This window comes from Tursiops truncatus, chromosome 11 (assembly GCF_011762595.2).
Source record: "Tursiops truncatus isolate mTurTru1 chromosome 11, mTurTru1.mat.Y, whole genome shotgun sequence".
Taxonomy (NCBI): domain Eukaryota; kingdom Metazoa; phylum Chordata; class Mammalia; order Artiodactyla; family Delphinidae; genus Tursiops; species Tursiops truncatus.
In genome coordinates, this window is record NC_047044.1 from 100,118,057 (window position 1) to 100,137,331 (window position 19,275).

Sequence of the window (19,275 nt, forward strand, 5' to 3'; positions counted from 1 at the left end):
TGATGGCATGATTCCTGAGACTCTGAATTATTATTCTTTATTTTGTTAGTTTTCCTTATTTTGTTCTTTTTGCCCACCATCTTTTAAAAAAGACTTTCTCCTTAATAGAAAGATAAATGTGGTTATTGAAGCATTACACCATGGAAAACCTAAGGTGTGCCTTAAAGTTTAGGTTTAGAGTCCTAGATTAGCAGGACACCCTGCCTTAAAACTGGAGGCCTTTAATATCCTACGGACAATTGAGGTGTTAACATCAGCAGATGATGGTGGATAAGCATAGTAGTTAAGGATTTCCAGGGCTCTGGAATTAGGGCACCCTACCACTTAATAGCTAAGTCACTTAACACCTATAGGCCTCACTTTCTTCATCTGTAAAGTGGAGCTAACGACAATGCCTGTGTTGTAGGGGGCTTATAAATATTAAATTAAATCTTATAAAATTCTTAGCACAGTGCCTGACATATGGTAAACACTTACTGTATGTTAGCTTCTGTTATCATTCAAGGGATTCTGGGTAATGAATAGCTCTCTTATTTTAAGCAATATTCAGATGACTTAAAAAAAATAAAAAACTTTGCATCCCTCTTTGGTCTTGAAATAGAGTTCACTTGAACAGTACTGTGTCACCTACCTTACAGTCCAGATTAATCATGAAAAGGAATGTTTACTTTCTGAGGTAGGTTAGTCCTGGGAAGGAATTTCCTAACATTACTAGTAGAATATTGCAATATCTGAACTTGGTGTACTATTGCTATTTCTGAGACGGAAGGTTCAGACTCTGTGTTTTTCCTGTCCTGCTTGTTGTTACCTTAGGTCTATCTTTAGTGGTCTATCTTTACTGGATCACTAGAGACGAGACTGCCAGTATATTCATATTTCTGAAGATCTTTAACTTGTTTGAGTTTGGTTCAAACATACAGACCCTTTAAAATCTTTTGACCATGTGATTTACTTGGATTGCACTCTCAATTGCATATTAAAATATTATTTAATATGTTGAAATCTGTTTCTTGACCTAAGCCAATTCTTTGGTAGAATGATATTAGGAAATCACAGAGACCTAGTTTAGATCTGTACTGATTTATGTTTGAGAGGAGTGTAGAAAGTAGATAGCTATGATATGTGTTTTTAAAATGTCTTAATTACTATACTTGTAGAATATGAACATATTTTCCTATTAAAAGATTGAAGCATTTGAGTACTGTGAGTCTAAAGCTTTACAAGTGAAGCTAAAGCCTCCACACACATTTCCCCCCAAGCTCAGAAGGCAAATTCTCTTCCCATCTAACCGCTGCTGTTTCAAATTTGGCGTTTCTCATGTAGGAATTCTTTATATATTTTGTATACAAATCTTTATACATATGTTAGATATTTTTTCACCAAGAGTTTGGTTTTTCTTTTAATTTTTGGTGTATTTTGTCATTTTGACATGATTGAATATTAGTCATTTTTCTTTGTTTTTTTGCCTTTTGTTTCTTATTTAAGAAGCCCTACCTTAACTCAAGTTCACAAGGATATTCACCTACGTTTTCTTCTAGTACTTTTTAAAAAATTTTTTTTATTTTTATTTTTTTGAGGTACGCGGGCCTCTCACTGCTGTGGTCCCTCCCGTTGCGGAGCACAGGCTCTGGACGCGCAGGCTCAGCGGCCGTGGCTCACGGGCGTAGCCGCTCCGCGGCATGTGGGATCTTCCCGGACCGGGGCACGAACCCGTGTCCCCTGCATCGGCAGGCGGACTCTCAACCACTGCGCCACCAGGGAAAACCCTTCTAGTACTTTTTAAAAAAATTTATTTATTTATTTACTTATTTTTGGCTGCGTTGGGTCTTCGTTGCTGCGCGCGGGCTTTCTGTAGTTGTGGCAAGCGGGGGCTACTCTTTGTTGCGGTGCGCGGGCTTCTCACTGCGGTGGCTTCTCGTTGCGGGGCGTGGGCTCTAGGCACACGGGCTCAGTAGTTGTGGCTTGCGGATTCTAGACCGCAGGCTCAGTAGTTGTGGTACACGGGCTTAGTTGCTCGCAGCATGTGGGATCCTCCTGGACCAGGGATCAAACCTGTGTCCCCTGCGTTGACAGGCCGATTCTTAACCACAGTGCCATCAGGGAAGTCCCTCTTCTAGTACTTTTAATAGTTTTAAAATTTGTATCTTTAATGTACATAGAATTTATTTCTGTGTACTGTGTGAAGTAGGGATGTAATTTATTTTTTTCCAAGAGCACCAGTTGTTGGAACTCCAGTTATTGAATGATTTGTCCTTTTCTCACTGTTTTGAAATGTTAACTTTTAGCATCTACTAAATTCACATATATAATTTAGAGCCTATTCTTGGCCATTTCTGTGCAGTTTTAATCACTATAGCTTTAAAAGGCTCCGAGTCCTTATGAGAAATCCTAGGGGTCAAATATGGTTTTGGAGTACAGGTTTTTTCCCCATAATGCCCAGTGGGCGTTATGCAGTATCCTGTAATCATACACATTGTTTTCCCAGTGACGTGTACGAATAATCACACTAGGTGAGATACGTATAAACAGTAAGTGACCTCATATCAAATCCTGCCAGGTTTTACCACTAAACAAGTTAAAAAGAAAAAAAAAACCCTTACTTTCAGAGTTTTAAAACACTTCTGCATTGCAAATAAAGGATCATGGACCTATAATGTGTCTTGCTATTTAGGGGACATCTTCCTTTGTTCTTCTGTTTCAGATTGTTTTGGTTATTGTAGTACCTTTACTCCTCCATTTGCATTTTGGAGTCAGCTTGTTGGGTTATGTGAGGAATCCTGTAGAGATTTTCATTGGCATGTGGAGTAGCTGGGGAAGAATGGACACCTTTACAATGTTTGTCTTCTCCTCCGTGAACATGGATAACTTTCCTTTTGTTCAGGAGTGTTTTGTAGTTTTTCCAAAAATTCTTACACATTTTTGTTATATTTATATAGCAAAGTGTCTTTATGGTTTTGTTGCTCTTGTGAATGGGATCTTTTTTTAATTGCATTTTCCAGTTGTTATTACTAGTGCACAGAAAAGTACTGATATGTATATATTGATCTGTGCCTAAGCAGTTTGTTGAGTGAGTTCTCTTATTGGTTCTCGTAGTTGTCAGCTGATGATCTTGGATTTTCCAGTTAGAAAAATCATATATTCAAGCACTGAGTTTTATCCTTTTCTTGCCAATGTTTACAGTCTTATCTCTTCTTCTTTTCCCTTTGCTTGGTATGGTTTCAGTATTCAGTTTCGAGACATGTTGAGTGTTTTTACAATGATGTTTACTGAGAAATAAGTTACTCTGTAGACAGGGGCAGGAGTAAATAGATGATCGAAGGGGAGGTCTTGCTCAGGGGGGGCAATGAAAAGTGTCTGAGAGGGGAAATGTTTCTTTTTGGAGGAGTTAATGTGTGATCTTTTCATTACAGATATGGTGTAAGCTATTTCTTCAAGATTGGGCAGCTGAGGACCTGGTATTTCTGATTAGCCTTCAGCAGACTTATAGCCATAGAGAAACCTCACAGAGTTCCGTATTTTGTTTTCTGCTTTACACCTTTCCTGGCACCTGAATTCATCTTGCAACCATGTATGGAAGTGCTCGCTCAGTTGGGAAGGTGGAACCAAGCAACCAGAGCCCTGGGCGATCACCTCGGCTTCCACGTTCCCCTCGCTTGGGTCATCGTCGAACCAATAGTACAGGAGGGAGTTCTGGAAGCAGTGTCGGAGGTGGCAGTGGGAAAACCCTTTCAATGGAGAATATCCAGTCCTTAAACGCTGCCTATGCCACTTCTGGCCCTATGTACCTAAGTGACCATGAAAATGTGGGTTCGGAAACACCTAAAAGCACCATGACCCTTGGCCGTTCTGGAGGACGTCTGCCTTATGGTGTGAGGATGACTGCTATGGGCAGTAGCCCCAATATAGCTAGCAGTGGGGTTGCTAGTGACACCATAGCATTTGGAGAGCATCACCTCCCTCCTGTGAGCATGGCATCCACCGTTCCTCACTCTCTTCGTCAAGCAAGAGATAACACAATCATGGATCTGCAGACACAGCTGAAGGAAGTATTAAGGGAAAATGATCTCTTGCGAAAGGATGTGGAAGTAAAGGAGAGCAAATTAAGTTCTTCAATGAATAGCATCAAGACCTTCTGGAGCCCAGAGCTGAAGAAAGAACGAGCCCTGAGAAAAGATGAAGCTTCCAAAATCACTATTTGGAAGGAACAGTATAGAGTTGTGCAGGAGGAAAACCAGGTTAGTTATATATATATGTTTGCCTTTCTGTATTCTGTATTTATGAAACAATTCATGTACATAAATGAAATGAGCCATTCTTTCTCTTTTCTTTCTTAGGTCTTTCCCTTCTTGGTTCATTTATTTTCCTTCTTCCTGTTTTTCTTAGTATTTTGTGCTCTCCATTTCTTCACCTTTTCCAGATTGGTCCTGTGCTTTAATTTTTTTCTGGCTGCCATGTCTGCTTGCTCACCATTCTTGCTTGTTTCTTTTCCCTAGCTTCTCTTTCTCTTCCTCTTTTCTTTCAGCATACATTATCTTTTTTCACTTCTTAAGAGAATGTAATTTTGCCACATGCTCTAAGATCCATTATCAAAATTGTTCAGGCTGTGTAACTTAAGTGGGGTATAGGGTTAAGATTTACCATAGTAAATGTTAAAGAAGTCAATCTTAAAAAAAATACCTATCACAAGGCAAATCAATATCTTGACAGTACAGAACAGAAATTAATTTTAAACAGTTAACATTGTACATATTTATTAAGTACCAACAGTGAGTAGCAGCTCTTTCTCTTGGCATTTAGGAAAGTTTAACTTCAGGATCCTTTTTTAAAAAAATTCTTTAATTCTTCAAATTTGAGGATTTAAGGTGGAAGAAAGGAAACTTGCTGTGATTGGTTGTTATATATAAAATATAAATTAGATTTTGGTAGAAGTTGAATGTTAAATTGAGGTTATTGAATTTATCATTGAATTAGCTAGCCAGTGTACCTTTTTGATGGTGCTGAAAATATGCCTGTCACCAAGACGGTTTTAATTATCCAGCGACCTGGAAATTTCCAGTCCATTTTAACGAGAAAAAAAATTATTGGCTTACTTCTTTATTTTCAAATAATTCAGGCAGCTAATTATGCTTATACTTTAAAAGCTGTGTGGATAAAAAGCAGTGACAATAACCTTTCTAATTATCAAGCTACATTCAAAGGCAAATATTTGAATCTTCTGAAAAGACTATGGTGGGAACTCAGCACTTTAGTCCGGTGGAAGTGAAACAGTCCACAGAGCTCTGATGCCAAAAAAACCATATGTGCTGAAGGAGGGTGAACAATGCCTTATCGAGATTCCGCCCCCTGCCCTAATTACACACCAGTGCTGGCAGGAGTGTATTCTTCCTGCACCCACTATAATTACCACACAATCCTAAAATTGTATAACTTTGGTCCAAAAAATGAAGGGTGCAATTTTAAAGTAAAGTGAGACACTGCAATGAGATACAGAGAACTGAGAATGCTAATTAATAGATTATAGTGAGCCGGCAGTGGGCCCTAATTAAACTCTGCATTCATTACACCCTCCATAGCCCTCAGAGGTTGGACATTTTCCACTTTACAAAGAAGATTGGTTTAATAGGATTTACAGTAATTAAACAAATTTCCCCATTTCAGTTTGAGATTGGGGATTTAGACACATTCTAAATGTTTGATCTGATTGGACCACAGAGATCTTGGTCTAGAATCCTATCAAATGAAAAAACACATTTGCTTAGAATTGCCTAATGTGTATGGTTCATTATTAGGAAGTCCTTTTAGAAGATTGTTTCAAAAATAAATATCCAGCTGTTTTTGTTACTGAACTTTCAAGTACTGGTGTTGGAGAAATGGAACAATATATGTTTTAACAGGAAAAGGCTTTTCTTTTTCTTTTTTAAAATTGAGAATGAGAAAGTCTTTTTTTTTTTTTTTTTGTGGTACGCGGGCCTCCCACTGTTGTGGCCTCTCCCGTTGCGGAGCAACAGGCTCCGGACGCGCAGGCTCAGCGGCCATAGCTCACGGGCGCAGCCGCTCCGCGGCATGTGGGATCTTCCGGGACCGGGGCACGAAGCCTGTCCCCTGCATCGGCAGGCGGACTCTCAACCACTGCGCCACCAGGGAAGCCCGAGGAAGGCTTTTGGTGTGTTTACTTGATGAAGAATAAAAGTCCAGCTGTGAGCTTGGTTAATTGCAAAGCAAAGGCTTTGGATGATTTATATTTTTAAATTTTATTCTAACCGGCATCTAGTAAAGATACTGTCATACTTCTTTTTGGTTATTATGCCTTGTAATATTCCTGTATGTTTAGTTGGAAGCTTATTTTTAAAATAATTATTTTAAACCACTTTCATTGGAATTTTGTGTGATCAGAGTACCTTTAAAAAACTATTACAGTATGGCAAGTGAGTTTAATGTTTTGCTTTTTGTATTTTTTTGCTCTTGGAGTTTGATTTTATTTAGGATTCTGATTTTTTGATTTTATTTATTTAGGAATCAAGAGAATTTGAAGTTCAGAAATTAAAAAAGAGACTTGCTCTCTGTAAATCTTTATTTTGTCATTTGTTCTCACTGTTTGGACACTCGTGACTGTTAACATTTTAATAATTTTAGGTTGTACCTTGATTTGTTACATGGTGAAAGCCATTATTATTTGAATTTAAATAAACTTTTTCATGAGGTTGCTAATTGTTTCACTGTCATTTAGCGTCTGATTTCAAAATCTGGGATCTCTGTCTTGGACTATTTGTTTAACTTTTCTTTTTGATAATCCCGTTTTAACACAGAGATGAATTATGAATGATTATTCAGAGTATTGTGGATAAATCGGTATTCTAGTCTCTTTTCCAGATAGATTTGATCTTTTCTGGCGTTCCAGAAATGGCATGTGTTAGAGGCACTGTGGAGAATGTCCTGAGAAAATTAAGTCAAATGTGAGATAGATATGCTCCTTTTGGGGAGTTATTTTGAGAAGCAAAATTTGTTCATATGTGGCTTATAGAAATATAAGCTACCCGTCCATTGGATTTTTCATGTGCGAAGGTATATAAATGCGTGTGGGAAATTGGCTTCTTGTAGAGCTGGTAAATTTGCTTACCTGGGATGTAGTGGAGTATTATGGAAAATGATCCAGTGGATCTAATAAAAACTGTTGTACAAATACCTGACAGGGCTTATTTGTGAGGAAATAAGAGAAGTTGCCAGAGGATTGCAGTCTCTCTTTCCCCTCTGGTACATTTTGCTGTGTGGTCTGGTGTGTGATTTCATCTCAGTGATAGAATTGGTTGTATGGGTTTGCTAATTTACAGAATCTATGAAGATAGCAGCTTAGATATGAGTTGGGAAACCCAGTTTTTATTCTTTCGTGCAAAAGAAACCAGAAAATGAACTTGGTTTTTTTAGTTACACTAATATTGATCAAGGGAGGTCATAGTTCCATTTTACTTTTTAAAATCATGCTGCCCCTGGAACTTGCTATCATGTTACCAGTGCTCTATTTGCCCGGAAGAGTATTGGAGGGGCCTGGAAACCATGCTTTATAACAAGTGGTTGTGGGAACTCTAAAGGAGAGACGTGAGGCATTTTAGTTATACTCTGTGTTTCGACGGGCAGCCATGAAGAGGAAAGTTTTTTCCCTTTCTTTCTTCTTTGGTATTTTTTTGGAAAGCCAGTACTGGAAAAATGAGTACAGATATGAAGGTTTTACGTTCTGGCTCCATGGAGGAATGTATTTTCTAACAAAGCTATATCCGTTTGATGCAAGTCAGTTTCACAGTCCAGTGCTTGACCGTCACTGGAATTGGTTCCTGGGAGGCCCGATGCCTCAGACAGCTGTGTGGGTGCTCCTGGCCTTTCAGCTCTGCAGGGTGCCTGCAGTGACTTCTCCGGCAGCCATTTAAAGAGTTCCCCCTCCTCTCACCTTCTTTTGCCGCTCCTGGCCTAGCTTCCTCCCTCTCTCCCTTTATGACAACTTTATTGAGGTATAATTTAATTCATCCTTTAAAAGTGTGTAACTTTTTTCTTCCTTAATCTGACTTATTCAAAGAAGAATTTGAAGAAAGTAACAGGAAATTAGTTGCCCTAGGGTGTTCTCGAACAAGGGAATGAATGACATAACCAAAAAAATGGTTTAGGAGCAGCTTATATTGCTCGTCTGCAGAGCAGATTGAAGGAAGGCAGGCAGGGAAAGCGAATGAGTTCGTTGCAGGAGGCCTGGATTTATTTGGGTAAAAGGAATGGGGAAGGAGGTGCACATCCACGAAGTATTTTCAAAGAGATACTTGGATATAGACTGTGATGGCAAGAGAGAAGACTGCGATGAACTGTGGTACTGAGACTGAGGAAATGTTTTTGCCATTGATGATAAATGGTTAGAGATTAGAAGGTAGAACTAGATTAAGGGTAAGAAATGGTGAATTTAGTTTTCATTATTTGAGGAGAAGTTTTTTGTAAGCATTGCAGATAAGAGACTAGTGACTGTGACCTCAGGTAACAGGCACAGGGATGTTGTTATATGTTTGCTTGTTAATGTTGGAAATTGTACTGATCTAGTTAGTTCAGTCTCACAAGCTGAATGTCCCTGCTTGTGGGAGTTAGGAGTGGAGAGGAAGAGAGAAGCCATTTAACGGCACATGTTTTATGTATGGTTTCTCACCCGCTGTGTCTGTGTCTTGGTCTCCTGTCTTTCTTGTGGTATTTCTCTTTGACGGTAGATAACTTGAGTGACTCTCTCGATTACTGAAAGTCACTCTTCATTTAGAAAGGTGAATGTTTATATTCCTGTCATGAACGAACTTTTGCTCATAGACGTCCTTTATTTTGTTTTAATTAACAAGTTCATCGAAATCAGGTACCTCTGCATGATGAATTTGGAGTAAATTCGTCAAAAAGAGAAGTACTGTGGAAATGTGCTTTCAGCAAGAAAATGATTAACTTCATATTGAAAGTGTTCTGTTCTTCCCTAAGGACAAGATTAGAAATCTTTTATGAACTGTTTCTTCTCACTTTCTGTGCTGCCATGTGCATCTCCAGAAACATTTATTTTTCCTTCTGGAGTTGGAAAGCTAGTCTTTAACATAAATGTGTTCCTTTTATTTTTCCATATTATCAGCAGTAATGCTTACTGAAACTACCTCCCTTTCTGTTTGTTCTGGCAGTCTTTCCTACCTAATAGGCTCATGGTAAGTTCTGTTGCATTTTGACAATTGGTGGAGAATACTTGGTTGAAATGGCACCTGTCCAGCTTAATTTCATCTGTGGACCTTGTAGATTGAGAAGGTGAGACACAATTCAGCCTTGATGCGCACACTGTACCATCCCTAGCTGTGGCTAGTGGCTCATATACTTCCAGAGCATGTGATATGCAGGACCTATTTTGCTTTGAAACCACCCTTGGAACTGTTCTGATTTTGGAGGAGCCCTCAGGCACTCAGCTATGGTCCCCTTTAGCATCAGTTCTCAAACTGGCCTCAGGATGCGGTACACTTGTAAAAATTATTAAGGAACCTCAAGTAGCTTTTGTTTATGTAGGTGTTTATCTATCAATATTTGCCATATTGGAGACTAAAATAGAAATTCGAAAAATATTTACTGATATATTTAAAAATAATGAACACATTAAATGTTAACATAAATAACATTTTTAATGAAAAATCGCTTTGCAAGTCTAATGTCTGGCTTAATAGATGACAGCTAACTGTCATATCTGTTTCTTCTTTCAGTGGTCTGTTGCAGTTTGTTGTTTGGATTGAAGTATATGAAGAAACTCAGGCTTCATATAAATTAGTTGGAAAAGGCAGGAGTATTTTATTTTATTATTTATTTATACTATTTATTTATTTATTTTTGGCTGCATTGGGTCTTCGTTGCTGCGCGCGGGCTTTTCTCTAGTGGCGGTGAGCGGGGGCTACTCTTCGTTGTGGTGTGCGGGCTTCGCGTTGCGGTGGTTTCTCATTGCAGTGGCTTCTCTTGTTGTGGAGCACAGGCTCTAGGCCCGTGGGCTTCAGTAGTTGTGGCTCACGGGCTCCAGAGCGCAGGCTCAGTAGTTGTGATGCACGGGGCTTAGTTGCTCCATGGCATGTGGGATCTTCCCGGGCCAGGGCTCGAACCTGTGTCCCCTGTATTGGCAGTCGGATTCTTAACCACTGCGCCACCAGGAAAGCCCCGGCAAGAGTATTTTAAAAGCCTTTTCCGATAATTGTGGATATATATGTATTTTTTTAAATTTATTTTTGGCTGCATTGGGTCTTCGTTGCTGCACGCGGACTTTCTCTAGTTGTGGCGAGCAGGGGCTGCTCTTCGTTGCAGTGTGCGGGCTTCTGTTGTGGTGGCTTCTCTTGTTGCAGAGCACGGGCTCTAGGCACACAGGCTACAGTAGTTGCGGCACGTGGGCTTCAGTAGTTGTGGCTCGCGGGCTCTAGAGTGCAGGCTCAGTGCAGGCTCAACTAGGCACACAGGCTTAGTTGCTCCGTGGCATGTGGGATCTTCCTGGACCAGGGCTCGAACCTGTGTCCCCTGCATCGGCAGACAGATTCTTAACTACTGTGCCACCAGGGAAGCCTGTGGATATGTTTTGAAACCACACCAAAATTTGACAAGTGGTAGTTTTTATTTTTAACGCTTTATTGAGGTATGATTTACGTGCCATAAGGTTCATCCATTTTAAGTGTACAATTCAATTAATTTTTTTAGTAAATTTACTGCAAGGTGTGCAATCAAAACCGTAATGTAATCTTAGAACATTTTCATCAGTGAGTGGTAGTTTCTTACAGTTAGTGCAGTGTGGAATCTGAAATCCTATCAGTGACTTTTCCATACTTTGTTACATTAAAATAAATTGGTCTGTCTTGCGCTTTGAACAGATCTTTTACATGTAGAGGACATACATGAATAATACATATGCCTTCTCCCGCTTTGTAACACTGTGTATCGGTCATTTGGAAAATACTGGTTCATTGAGTTATGTAGGTCTTCCAAATGTCGACACATTTCATTAGACAGATTAAAAAAATTCTTCCGTTAATAACACTTCTTATTTCATCAGAAGAGTCTTCCAAGTATTGGTAAGCTCACCAGGCAGGAGATACAAGTTTTCCAAAATTCTGAGTTTTCCTTGAAACTCGGATTTTATCATTGGCAAGAAGTATTGCCAGTTATTGTCTTTGAGTTGACAGGTTAGTTTAAATTTTGAGAAAAATTTATCCATATACCTGAGTCTGAATAATCATTGGTTTTGAGTTCAGTCTTTTAAGATGGTGCTCATTGAGACAGCCATTGTATTTCAGTGTGCAGCAGAAGTGCTTTATGCCTCTGAGAAAGAGAGACCTGAATGATGTGACTCTTGGGGGTGAAATGTTCCAGGCAGAAGGGACTACAAGTCTAAAGGCCTTACTGGGGTCTTCTGACTCTGGTAAGAGGTTGCCACTAAGGGTCTTGATTAGTTTATTCTTTAGCTATAATACCCCTCTTCTCTTATCTGTTGTGTTGTAATAAAACGTCGTGGTCTTTGACATCAGCAAGGCTTTTGCTTCTTCGCCATGGTTTAGGAAATTTTACTATTTCTTCAGTAATAGTAAATAATGGGAAAAGACTGGATAAAACCTGATACCAAAACTCAGCCCAGACAGTATTAAATAATAGAAAGCTTTGCTGTTTTAGAAAGCTGGAAAAGTGCTTCTTCAAAGTTTTGGAATGAATTTATCCATGTGCATTGAATGAAACTTCCTGCTTTGAGATCTATCCTTAATCGTTTTGGTTGTGCGTTCTCAGATATAAACTGTGGTTAGAGATGCCACCCTTTTTCTGGCAAGCTTGTGAAAGTGTTCATCTGTTTTTATTTTATTTTATTTTATTTTTATTATTTTGCGGTATGCGGGCCTCTCACTGTTGTGGCCTCTCCCGTTGTGGCTGTGGCTCACGGGCCCAGCTGCTCCACGGCATGTGGGATCTTCCCAGACCGGGGCATGAACCGGCGTCCCCTGCATCGGCAGGCAGACTCTCAACCACTGCGCCACCAGGGAAGGCCCCATCTGTTTTTAAATACTAGTTTTAATGTTTAATATTTAATATTGTTGACTTAACAAATATTGAACACCCCCTTTGTATTATTGTATTTTTCTGCTGAACTGACCTTAAATTAGAAATAAAGCTGAAAGCAATGTGAAAACTATTAAGGTGGTAAATTGCTTTCTTGAATTTTTGGACTCCTGAATTAACATTAACATTAAAGTGTCTTAGTGATTTAGAGGCTCTATGTAAAGAATACTTACATTTTCTCTTGGATTGTTCTTTTCACACTATCTTACTTTGTAGGGTATAATGTATAGGAGGATAATAGACTTCTAGAAATACATAGTGTACCCCTTAGTAGAAACATCAGTGAAAGGAACAGCAACAAGTTGAAAAAGGTCAAAAGATCCAATGTTTTCTTCTTGTTGCTGCTTGTTAATGGCATATATTTTTCTGTCATTAGAGAGGTGCCTTGGGTGGGCTGTCTTAGCCAGTAGTTATAGTTGTCTAAGCAGTAAATATTCTCCTTATGGAATGCTTTGCAGTAAGGATTCCTCTTTGTCTCATCAGTTACCCAGTTTTTACTGTGAAGAAACTAAAAACAGGAAAAGGATATATCGATCAATTTTTGGTTGTAATTGTGATTTTTAAATTTGTTCACTCTCTGGGATCCATTTAATATCCATAACCTTAAATAAAGGAAGACTTAAATTCTTCAAGAACTACTGCATACTTTAAAAATTGACTTGTGAGCAGTGCTTGAACATGATAATTTGTTGCCCTGAAAATGAGAGCAAATCATCAAGAATTCCTTGACAGTGGGAATCTGTATTACTATTGCTTAACTATTAGAAAGTATTGTAAAATTCTGAAGGAGAGCTCAATTTTAAAGACTAAGAATATTGGCAGGCAATGCATTTTAAGCCATTCTCATGGAAAATTTTATGTAACTTTTTAATTACCTAGTTTGTGCTTGAGGAATACCCATTAAACTTAAAATAGGGAGCTGTTGTTGAGTGCAGAGCCCATGATATGTGCTGGTTTCTGCTAAAGTTACCTTGTGAATGTTTAGGCCTATTATTTTGTATGTTTCATCTTGATTTGGTTTTTAAATTCTCTGAACGGTAAAAGAAAAGAGAAAATATGTATTTTTATTTTCTGATACTGCAGCATAAGATATGATGAGAGGTTGTCACCCACTGGTTTATCACACAATACATTTTTTTGCCTTAGAGCAGGGATTTGGACAAGTTAATCTCTTAAATTTTCCTCTGTGCTGTAAAATTTTGTGATGAAGAACTGTGTCCTTAAAAGCATAACTGAGAAATATTTTTTTCAGTTTAAGTTTCTCTTTTTTTTTTTTTTTTTTGTGGTACGCGGGCCTCTCACAGTTGTGGCCTCTCACAGTTGTGGCCTCTCCCGTTGCGGAGCACAGGCTCCGGATGCACAGGCTCAGTGGCCGCTCCTCGGCATGTGGGATCTTCCCGGACCGGGGCACGAACCCGTGTTTCCTGCATCGGCAGGCGGACTCTCAACCACTGCGCCACCAAGGAAGCCCCAGTTTCTTCATTATTTATATTGAGTTCTCCTTCTGTGTTTTGTGAAATCTAGGAAGAGATATGTGTCTGTAACTCAGGTATTTTCATTGTCAAAAAAATATAAATAATGGTATGTTATAGATGACTTACATACCATCGGTAAAGACTTTTGGACTGGTATTTATATATATCATTCTTTGTACACCAGTATCATTCCTGTTGTTGGTCTGAGATAATGGTATTAAAATGAAAGCAAATCTGCTTTGATTAGCTGTTCACAGATAAATCTTTGTTTAAGCATAGTATTTTTATTTATTTATTTTTACACAGCTGCACTGTTTACATTATAAATGTCCTATAGCATTCACTCTATTTCAACGAAAAACATTTTTGGGGGAGCTAAGTGAAAACTGTTGTTGTGTAGGATATAAAATCTACTGAGAAAGTAGAAGAATATATTCAGAAAACGTTCTTAGTTTTAATTATCTTTCATAGATTTGATAATCTGAGTAATGAGTAATTTATTCTATGAGCCACATGGCTCTTCATGGGCATAGGCACTTAGCATAGGTGCCACATTCTTAGGAGAGAAGCATACTTAATGAGTTCCAACCTTTCCTATCTGTAATTTCATGAGGTATATTTCTTGTTTCTCTGAGAAAACATGCTACCCATGGTACAGAGCATTTTCAAGAAACGAAGCAGTCAAAAGAGAATCTACTTAAATGGTAGTGGCTAGATTCCTGACTTCCTCTTGGTATTTTTGGTGATAGGTACTTGTTGTTCTCAGTTATTGGAGAGTTTTGGGAACATTGGCAGGAAGCATAATTTGGATGCAGAAGGCAGTTTTTGGATTTAGGGTAGAGAAGGCCCAGGATTCCTAGATACCCTGAAATGCTTAGGATAGCCCTGCATTGAAAAATTCTCCCTTACTCCATATGATTTTCAAATGTCTTACCAAAAATTTGTATAGATGAGAAATCTGTTTATAATGACCTGAGCCTAGATCCTAACTATATACATAAATGTGCATGAATACATTAGCATCGCTTTGAATAGCTGTAGTGTACATTGAATTTTCTAGCATGGGGACTACTGTGTAAGTTGATGGAAGATCGTAACTTTGTTTTGTTTGGAACTTTATGTAGAGTTTTTATTATTTTAGAAAATGACGTAAGCAGCAACATTGCATTGTTGACCAGTGCATCCACCAAACAGCCTCTCTCTGCACATGCCCATGTCAGCATTTCACATGTTAAAATACATGTTATTTTATTATAAAACTCCTTATCTTTCTTTCACAGAGCATTATATTAATATTTTTGGATTTCATGTGAGGGTAGGCTTATTATCTATGAATTTTATTTTAAGATAGTAAAGGGCACATTGCAAAATACTTGTTATAAGAAGGGGAAGGGTGGCCTTGGGTCTGATGAGCTTGGGAATCACTGGTGTAGTGGATAGGACACTGATTCTAAAAAAGGAGACTTGCATTCTCATTTTGATCCTGGCTCTGCCAGTCAGTAGTAACTAGGTGTGTGACCATGGGTACATGGTTTAATCTTTTTGGACCCGTTTTCTCATCTATAAACCCTAGAGGGTTGGACAAGGTGGTCTCTAGAGATTCTTTCTTACTTCTACAGTTATTTGATTTAAAAAAAAAAACTTATTTATTTGGCTGTGCCGGGTCTTGGTTGCGGCACGTGGGATCTTCGTTGCCACGTGCAGGATCTTCGTTGTGGCGTGTGGGATCTTCAGTTGTGGCATGCGGGATCTAGTTCCCTGACCAGGGATGGAACCCAGGCCCCCTGCATTGGGAGTGCGGAGTCTTAACTGCTGGACCACCAGGGAAGTCCCACCAGTTATCTGATTTGTTTTTGTCAGTTTTCCTAATGGAATTCTCTCTAAGAAGCTCTTCACTTTGATTTAATGCCCTGGTTCAAGACTGATTCACATAACCAAGGTAGGCCCTTCTGGGAATGAGAAATACTTGACTATTGATGTCCTTTCCAAGGTAGGCAGCATAAAATCAGTGCTTGCATATAAAGAGCAAAGAGCTTTCTTGTGAGTTTCATCAGTTACATGGAGAAAATGCTTTTTTGATTGTTGTGATAACTAAATGAGATTAAAGGAGATAATATGTATAAAATTATGGACAAGACTAAATGCCATAATAGGTATACAGAGCAATCAGTGTCAATTGGAACCAAGTCTCGTATTTCATAAATACAAAGAATGTTGTAGAACATTTTTTGAAGTGTGAGATGTATCTTATAATCTGCTCTGAGGAGGGAAGCAGTAGCATGGGACCTATACAGTTTTTCTAGAAAGTGGGTCACAATGGATAATAAGTTTCATTTGGATAACTAATTATTACCAGTGTAGCCTTAATATTCCTGAAGGAGTTACCAGGACCTTTGAGTAGGGTAATTAGCTCTCAGGATTTTCAGTTACAGTCTTACCCATTATTTAACATTTTTATTTCCACAATGACTCATCCATGAATTATAGAGTGCTTTCCCAAAAGGAATGTAATATTGCTGGAAATAGTTTTTTTACTGCTCTGTTTTATCTCTGTGGTAAGGAGTTTCTGGCTAGTTAGTTGGACCCAAAACTCTCTGTCAATAATTTAAACTATGTGACTTTGTATAAAGAAGACTTAACCTTTACAAAACAGTGGAGAATTCTTGAGGATGGACAACACAGAATATATTTACTTGTGTTTATTTAAAACTATTTATTTCTGCGTTGTTACTTTTTTCTAGCTGAAATTGTTATATAAATATTAATATATGTCACTAAAAAGTGCTCTTTGCTCACATTATCTCTTATTACTTCACTGCCATTAAAAATGTAGCGTTACATATGGTGTTCTCTTTGGTTTTTATATATCATCTATTGTACCTTTAAAAATAGTGTAGTAGATTTGTCAGTGAAAATTAAGTCTTACAGTGACACTGCTGTCAAATACATCTCTGAGTACCTCCTGTAGAAACCCAATGAACATGTTAATAACTACTTTTATAGAGCATTTACAAATGCCATACTAGATTCTTTCATATGTTATTTTCTAATTCTAACAAAAATCCTGTAGGGAAGTGATACTGTCCTCATTTATAGGTGAAGAAACTAAAAATCAAGAGAGTAATCTGTTCACATCTCGTATCTGGGAAGTGACAGATCTTGGTCTTTCTGGTTACAAAGCCAAGTAAAATGTCATTGTGGCATTTTCAACTAAGAACAACTGAGTGAAATGCAGATACTTGTTTAAAATATTTATTGAAAAATTAACATGTACATAGTCATTTATTAAATGTGAATATTTTAGTTGGAGGAGGAAATACAAGAAGGGAAGTATCATAGGATCCAAATGCTTCTGGGAAGGAGTCAACGTTAAGTTAAGAGAAAGGGCCGAGAAAAGAGATTCAGGTGAACAGCTTAGCAGATGGTAAAGTTGTAATTTGGTTAGTTTAACTATCAGCAGGTGTCAGTGACACATATCACTACTTCTCTTTGTTTTGATTAGGCAGAAAGCTTTAGGTTAATGATTCCTAGACTTGGAGTTCACACACCAGTAAAATAAGAAATAAACAACAACAACCACCCCCCCACGCCCCCCAAAAAAGTAGGAGGGTGGACCTCATGGGATTGTCAAGTAAAGACAATTAAAAAAAGATAAATGACCTCATACTCTTAGTATCATTTTATAAGAGGAAAAACACTGTAACACCAAAGGAGTTGGAATTGCATAATTACAGAGTAAAGAACAGTCCTTACCAAGAAAATATAGCTTTTAAGTTTACAGTGACGATTTTATTAAGGATTGGTGGAAACTTGGTCACGGACTGGCATTTAAGATGCATTGATTTACAACAGGGGTTTTATGTTACAGTCTGTGGGCCAAATCATGTCCAGAGGATTCATACATCCCCTGCAAGCTAATAATGGTTTCACCTTTTTAAATGATTGAAAAAAAATGAAAAGAAGAGTAGTTTTTGTGAATGTGACAATTACATGAAATCCAAACTTCAGCGTCCATACATAAAGTTTGATTGGAACATAGGCATGCTTATTTATTTGTGTATTGTCTATGTCTGCTTTCCCACTGCAACAGTATAGTTAAGTATTTGTCACAGAGTCCATATGGTCCTTTAAACCTGAAATATTTAATCTGGCCCTTTACAGAGAAAGTTTGCTGACATCTGGTTTAGACAACAGAATAAGTAGTGATAACTAACTACTACTACTCAAAGCAGTAATAGCTTGTATAGTGTTTGCTAAGAAGCAGGCCCCATTTTATGTGCTCTGCCTTTATTATTAATCATCATAACGATCTTATGGAGGTAGGTACTGTTATTTTTATTTTACTGATATGGAAACAGAGGCTTAGAGAGAATACGTAACTTGCCCGAGGTCACAGAGCAGGTAAGTGGCAGAGGCAGGATTCAAGCCCAGAAGTTGAGCTCCACGTCTGTGCTCCTTCCTACTGTACTAGATGGTCAGGAAGAAGAAACAAATAGGACACTGCAGGACACTAAGTGCATTCTTCACACTTACGTTAGTTATTTCAGGAAAAGAGGGAAGTAGCCTTATTCTGTAGTTGCTCAAAATGTTATTGAGGAGTAGAATGAAGAAATCAACATTGATTGCTTTATGATTCCTGAACTTTTTTGTTCGTTGGACTCCGTAGATTTTTCCCAGAGGTTTGTTGATTGAGATGATCTACTTCTTGATGTCCTCCTTATTGAACTTTTGAGATAGTGAAGGTCATTTCGGGACCGTATTGTCTAATTTTTGGTATAATTAGAATAATAACTATTACCTTGGTAGAGAGTAACTGTGTTCTTCGCCGTCATCATAAATATTTATTATTTTGTTCTTAAGGAGCAGAAGGTATACCTCCCAAGTCGATTATATTAAAAAATTGAACTTTTGTTGACGCAAACAGATGAGTTTTAATTAGAAAATGTAATGGCGTTTTAAAGTAAAGAGTAAATATGGCTTTGTATGCCAAAGTCTGAAAAAAATTGAATCACCAGTAGTTGGATATTTAGATGAATCTATTCTAGAGGAAATCACTGTCTTCCTTTTAGGGAAGAAGGCTCTGAGGGGAGGAAGTGAGGTTTCAAAAACCACTAGAATGAGGGAAGGAATGTTAGCAAGTGAGGGACTAAACTGGACTTAGTGTGACCAATTATAATTTCACAAATATTGTATCGTATTCAGAAACAGCTTTTATACATTCTGACGACAGTATAAAATGCAGCTTTCAGTAAATAGAGGCCTAGTGGCTACACTTTATCTGAATTAAACAGCACCTGTATTTTGAGATTTAAAAATGATGGTAACTGATACTCACTGTTGGGATCCTTTGAAGCCTAGAAGCCTAGAAGCCTACTGTGTCTGAGACCAATTTTAGTGGGTTTAGGACCGTAGAGAAGATAGGCCTGACACTTCAGTAAGGTTATTTTTTCGAATCTTTGAAGTTGCCCAAAGAGTTTACCTTTTTAAAGGTGGAGCCCAAAGCAGGAGCTCCAGTGTTCTGCAGGGCTTGGGCGTGGCTAGGGTGGCTGGAGGGCTAGGTGAAGGGTGGGACAGTGGCAAAGGTGATTTTTGACTTGGGTTCACTTTTACTCTCCTGTTCGGAAAGTTGCTCTCCTTTTTCATGTTGGGCCAGTGTTTATAGGCTAGAAATACAGCGCAGATAAAA

General features: G+C 38.3%; 1 protein-coding gene across 12 annotated transcripts in view; it reads left to right on the forward strand.

The window, feature by feature from the left end:
- The window catches only part of ERC1 (ELKS/RAB6-interacting/CAST family member 1), a 390,663-nt gene that overhangs the window by 30,252 nt on the left and 341,136 nt on the right, over window positions 1-19,275 (forward strand). For all 12 annotated transcript variants that reach the window (XM_073789251.1, XM_073789255.1, XM_073789254.1 and 9 more), the window contains exon 2: window positions 3,411-4,235. In XM_073789251.1, coding sequence (XP_073645352.1) covers window positions 3,567-4,235 — 669 coding nt within the window. In that variant the 5' untranslated portion in view covers window positions 3,411-3,566. The remainder of the gene's footprint in view (window positions 1-3,410; window positions 4,236-19,275) is intronic.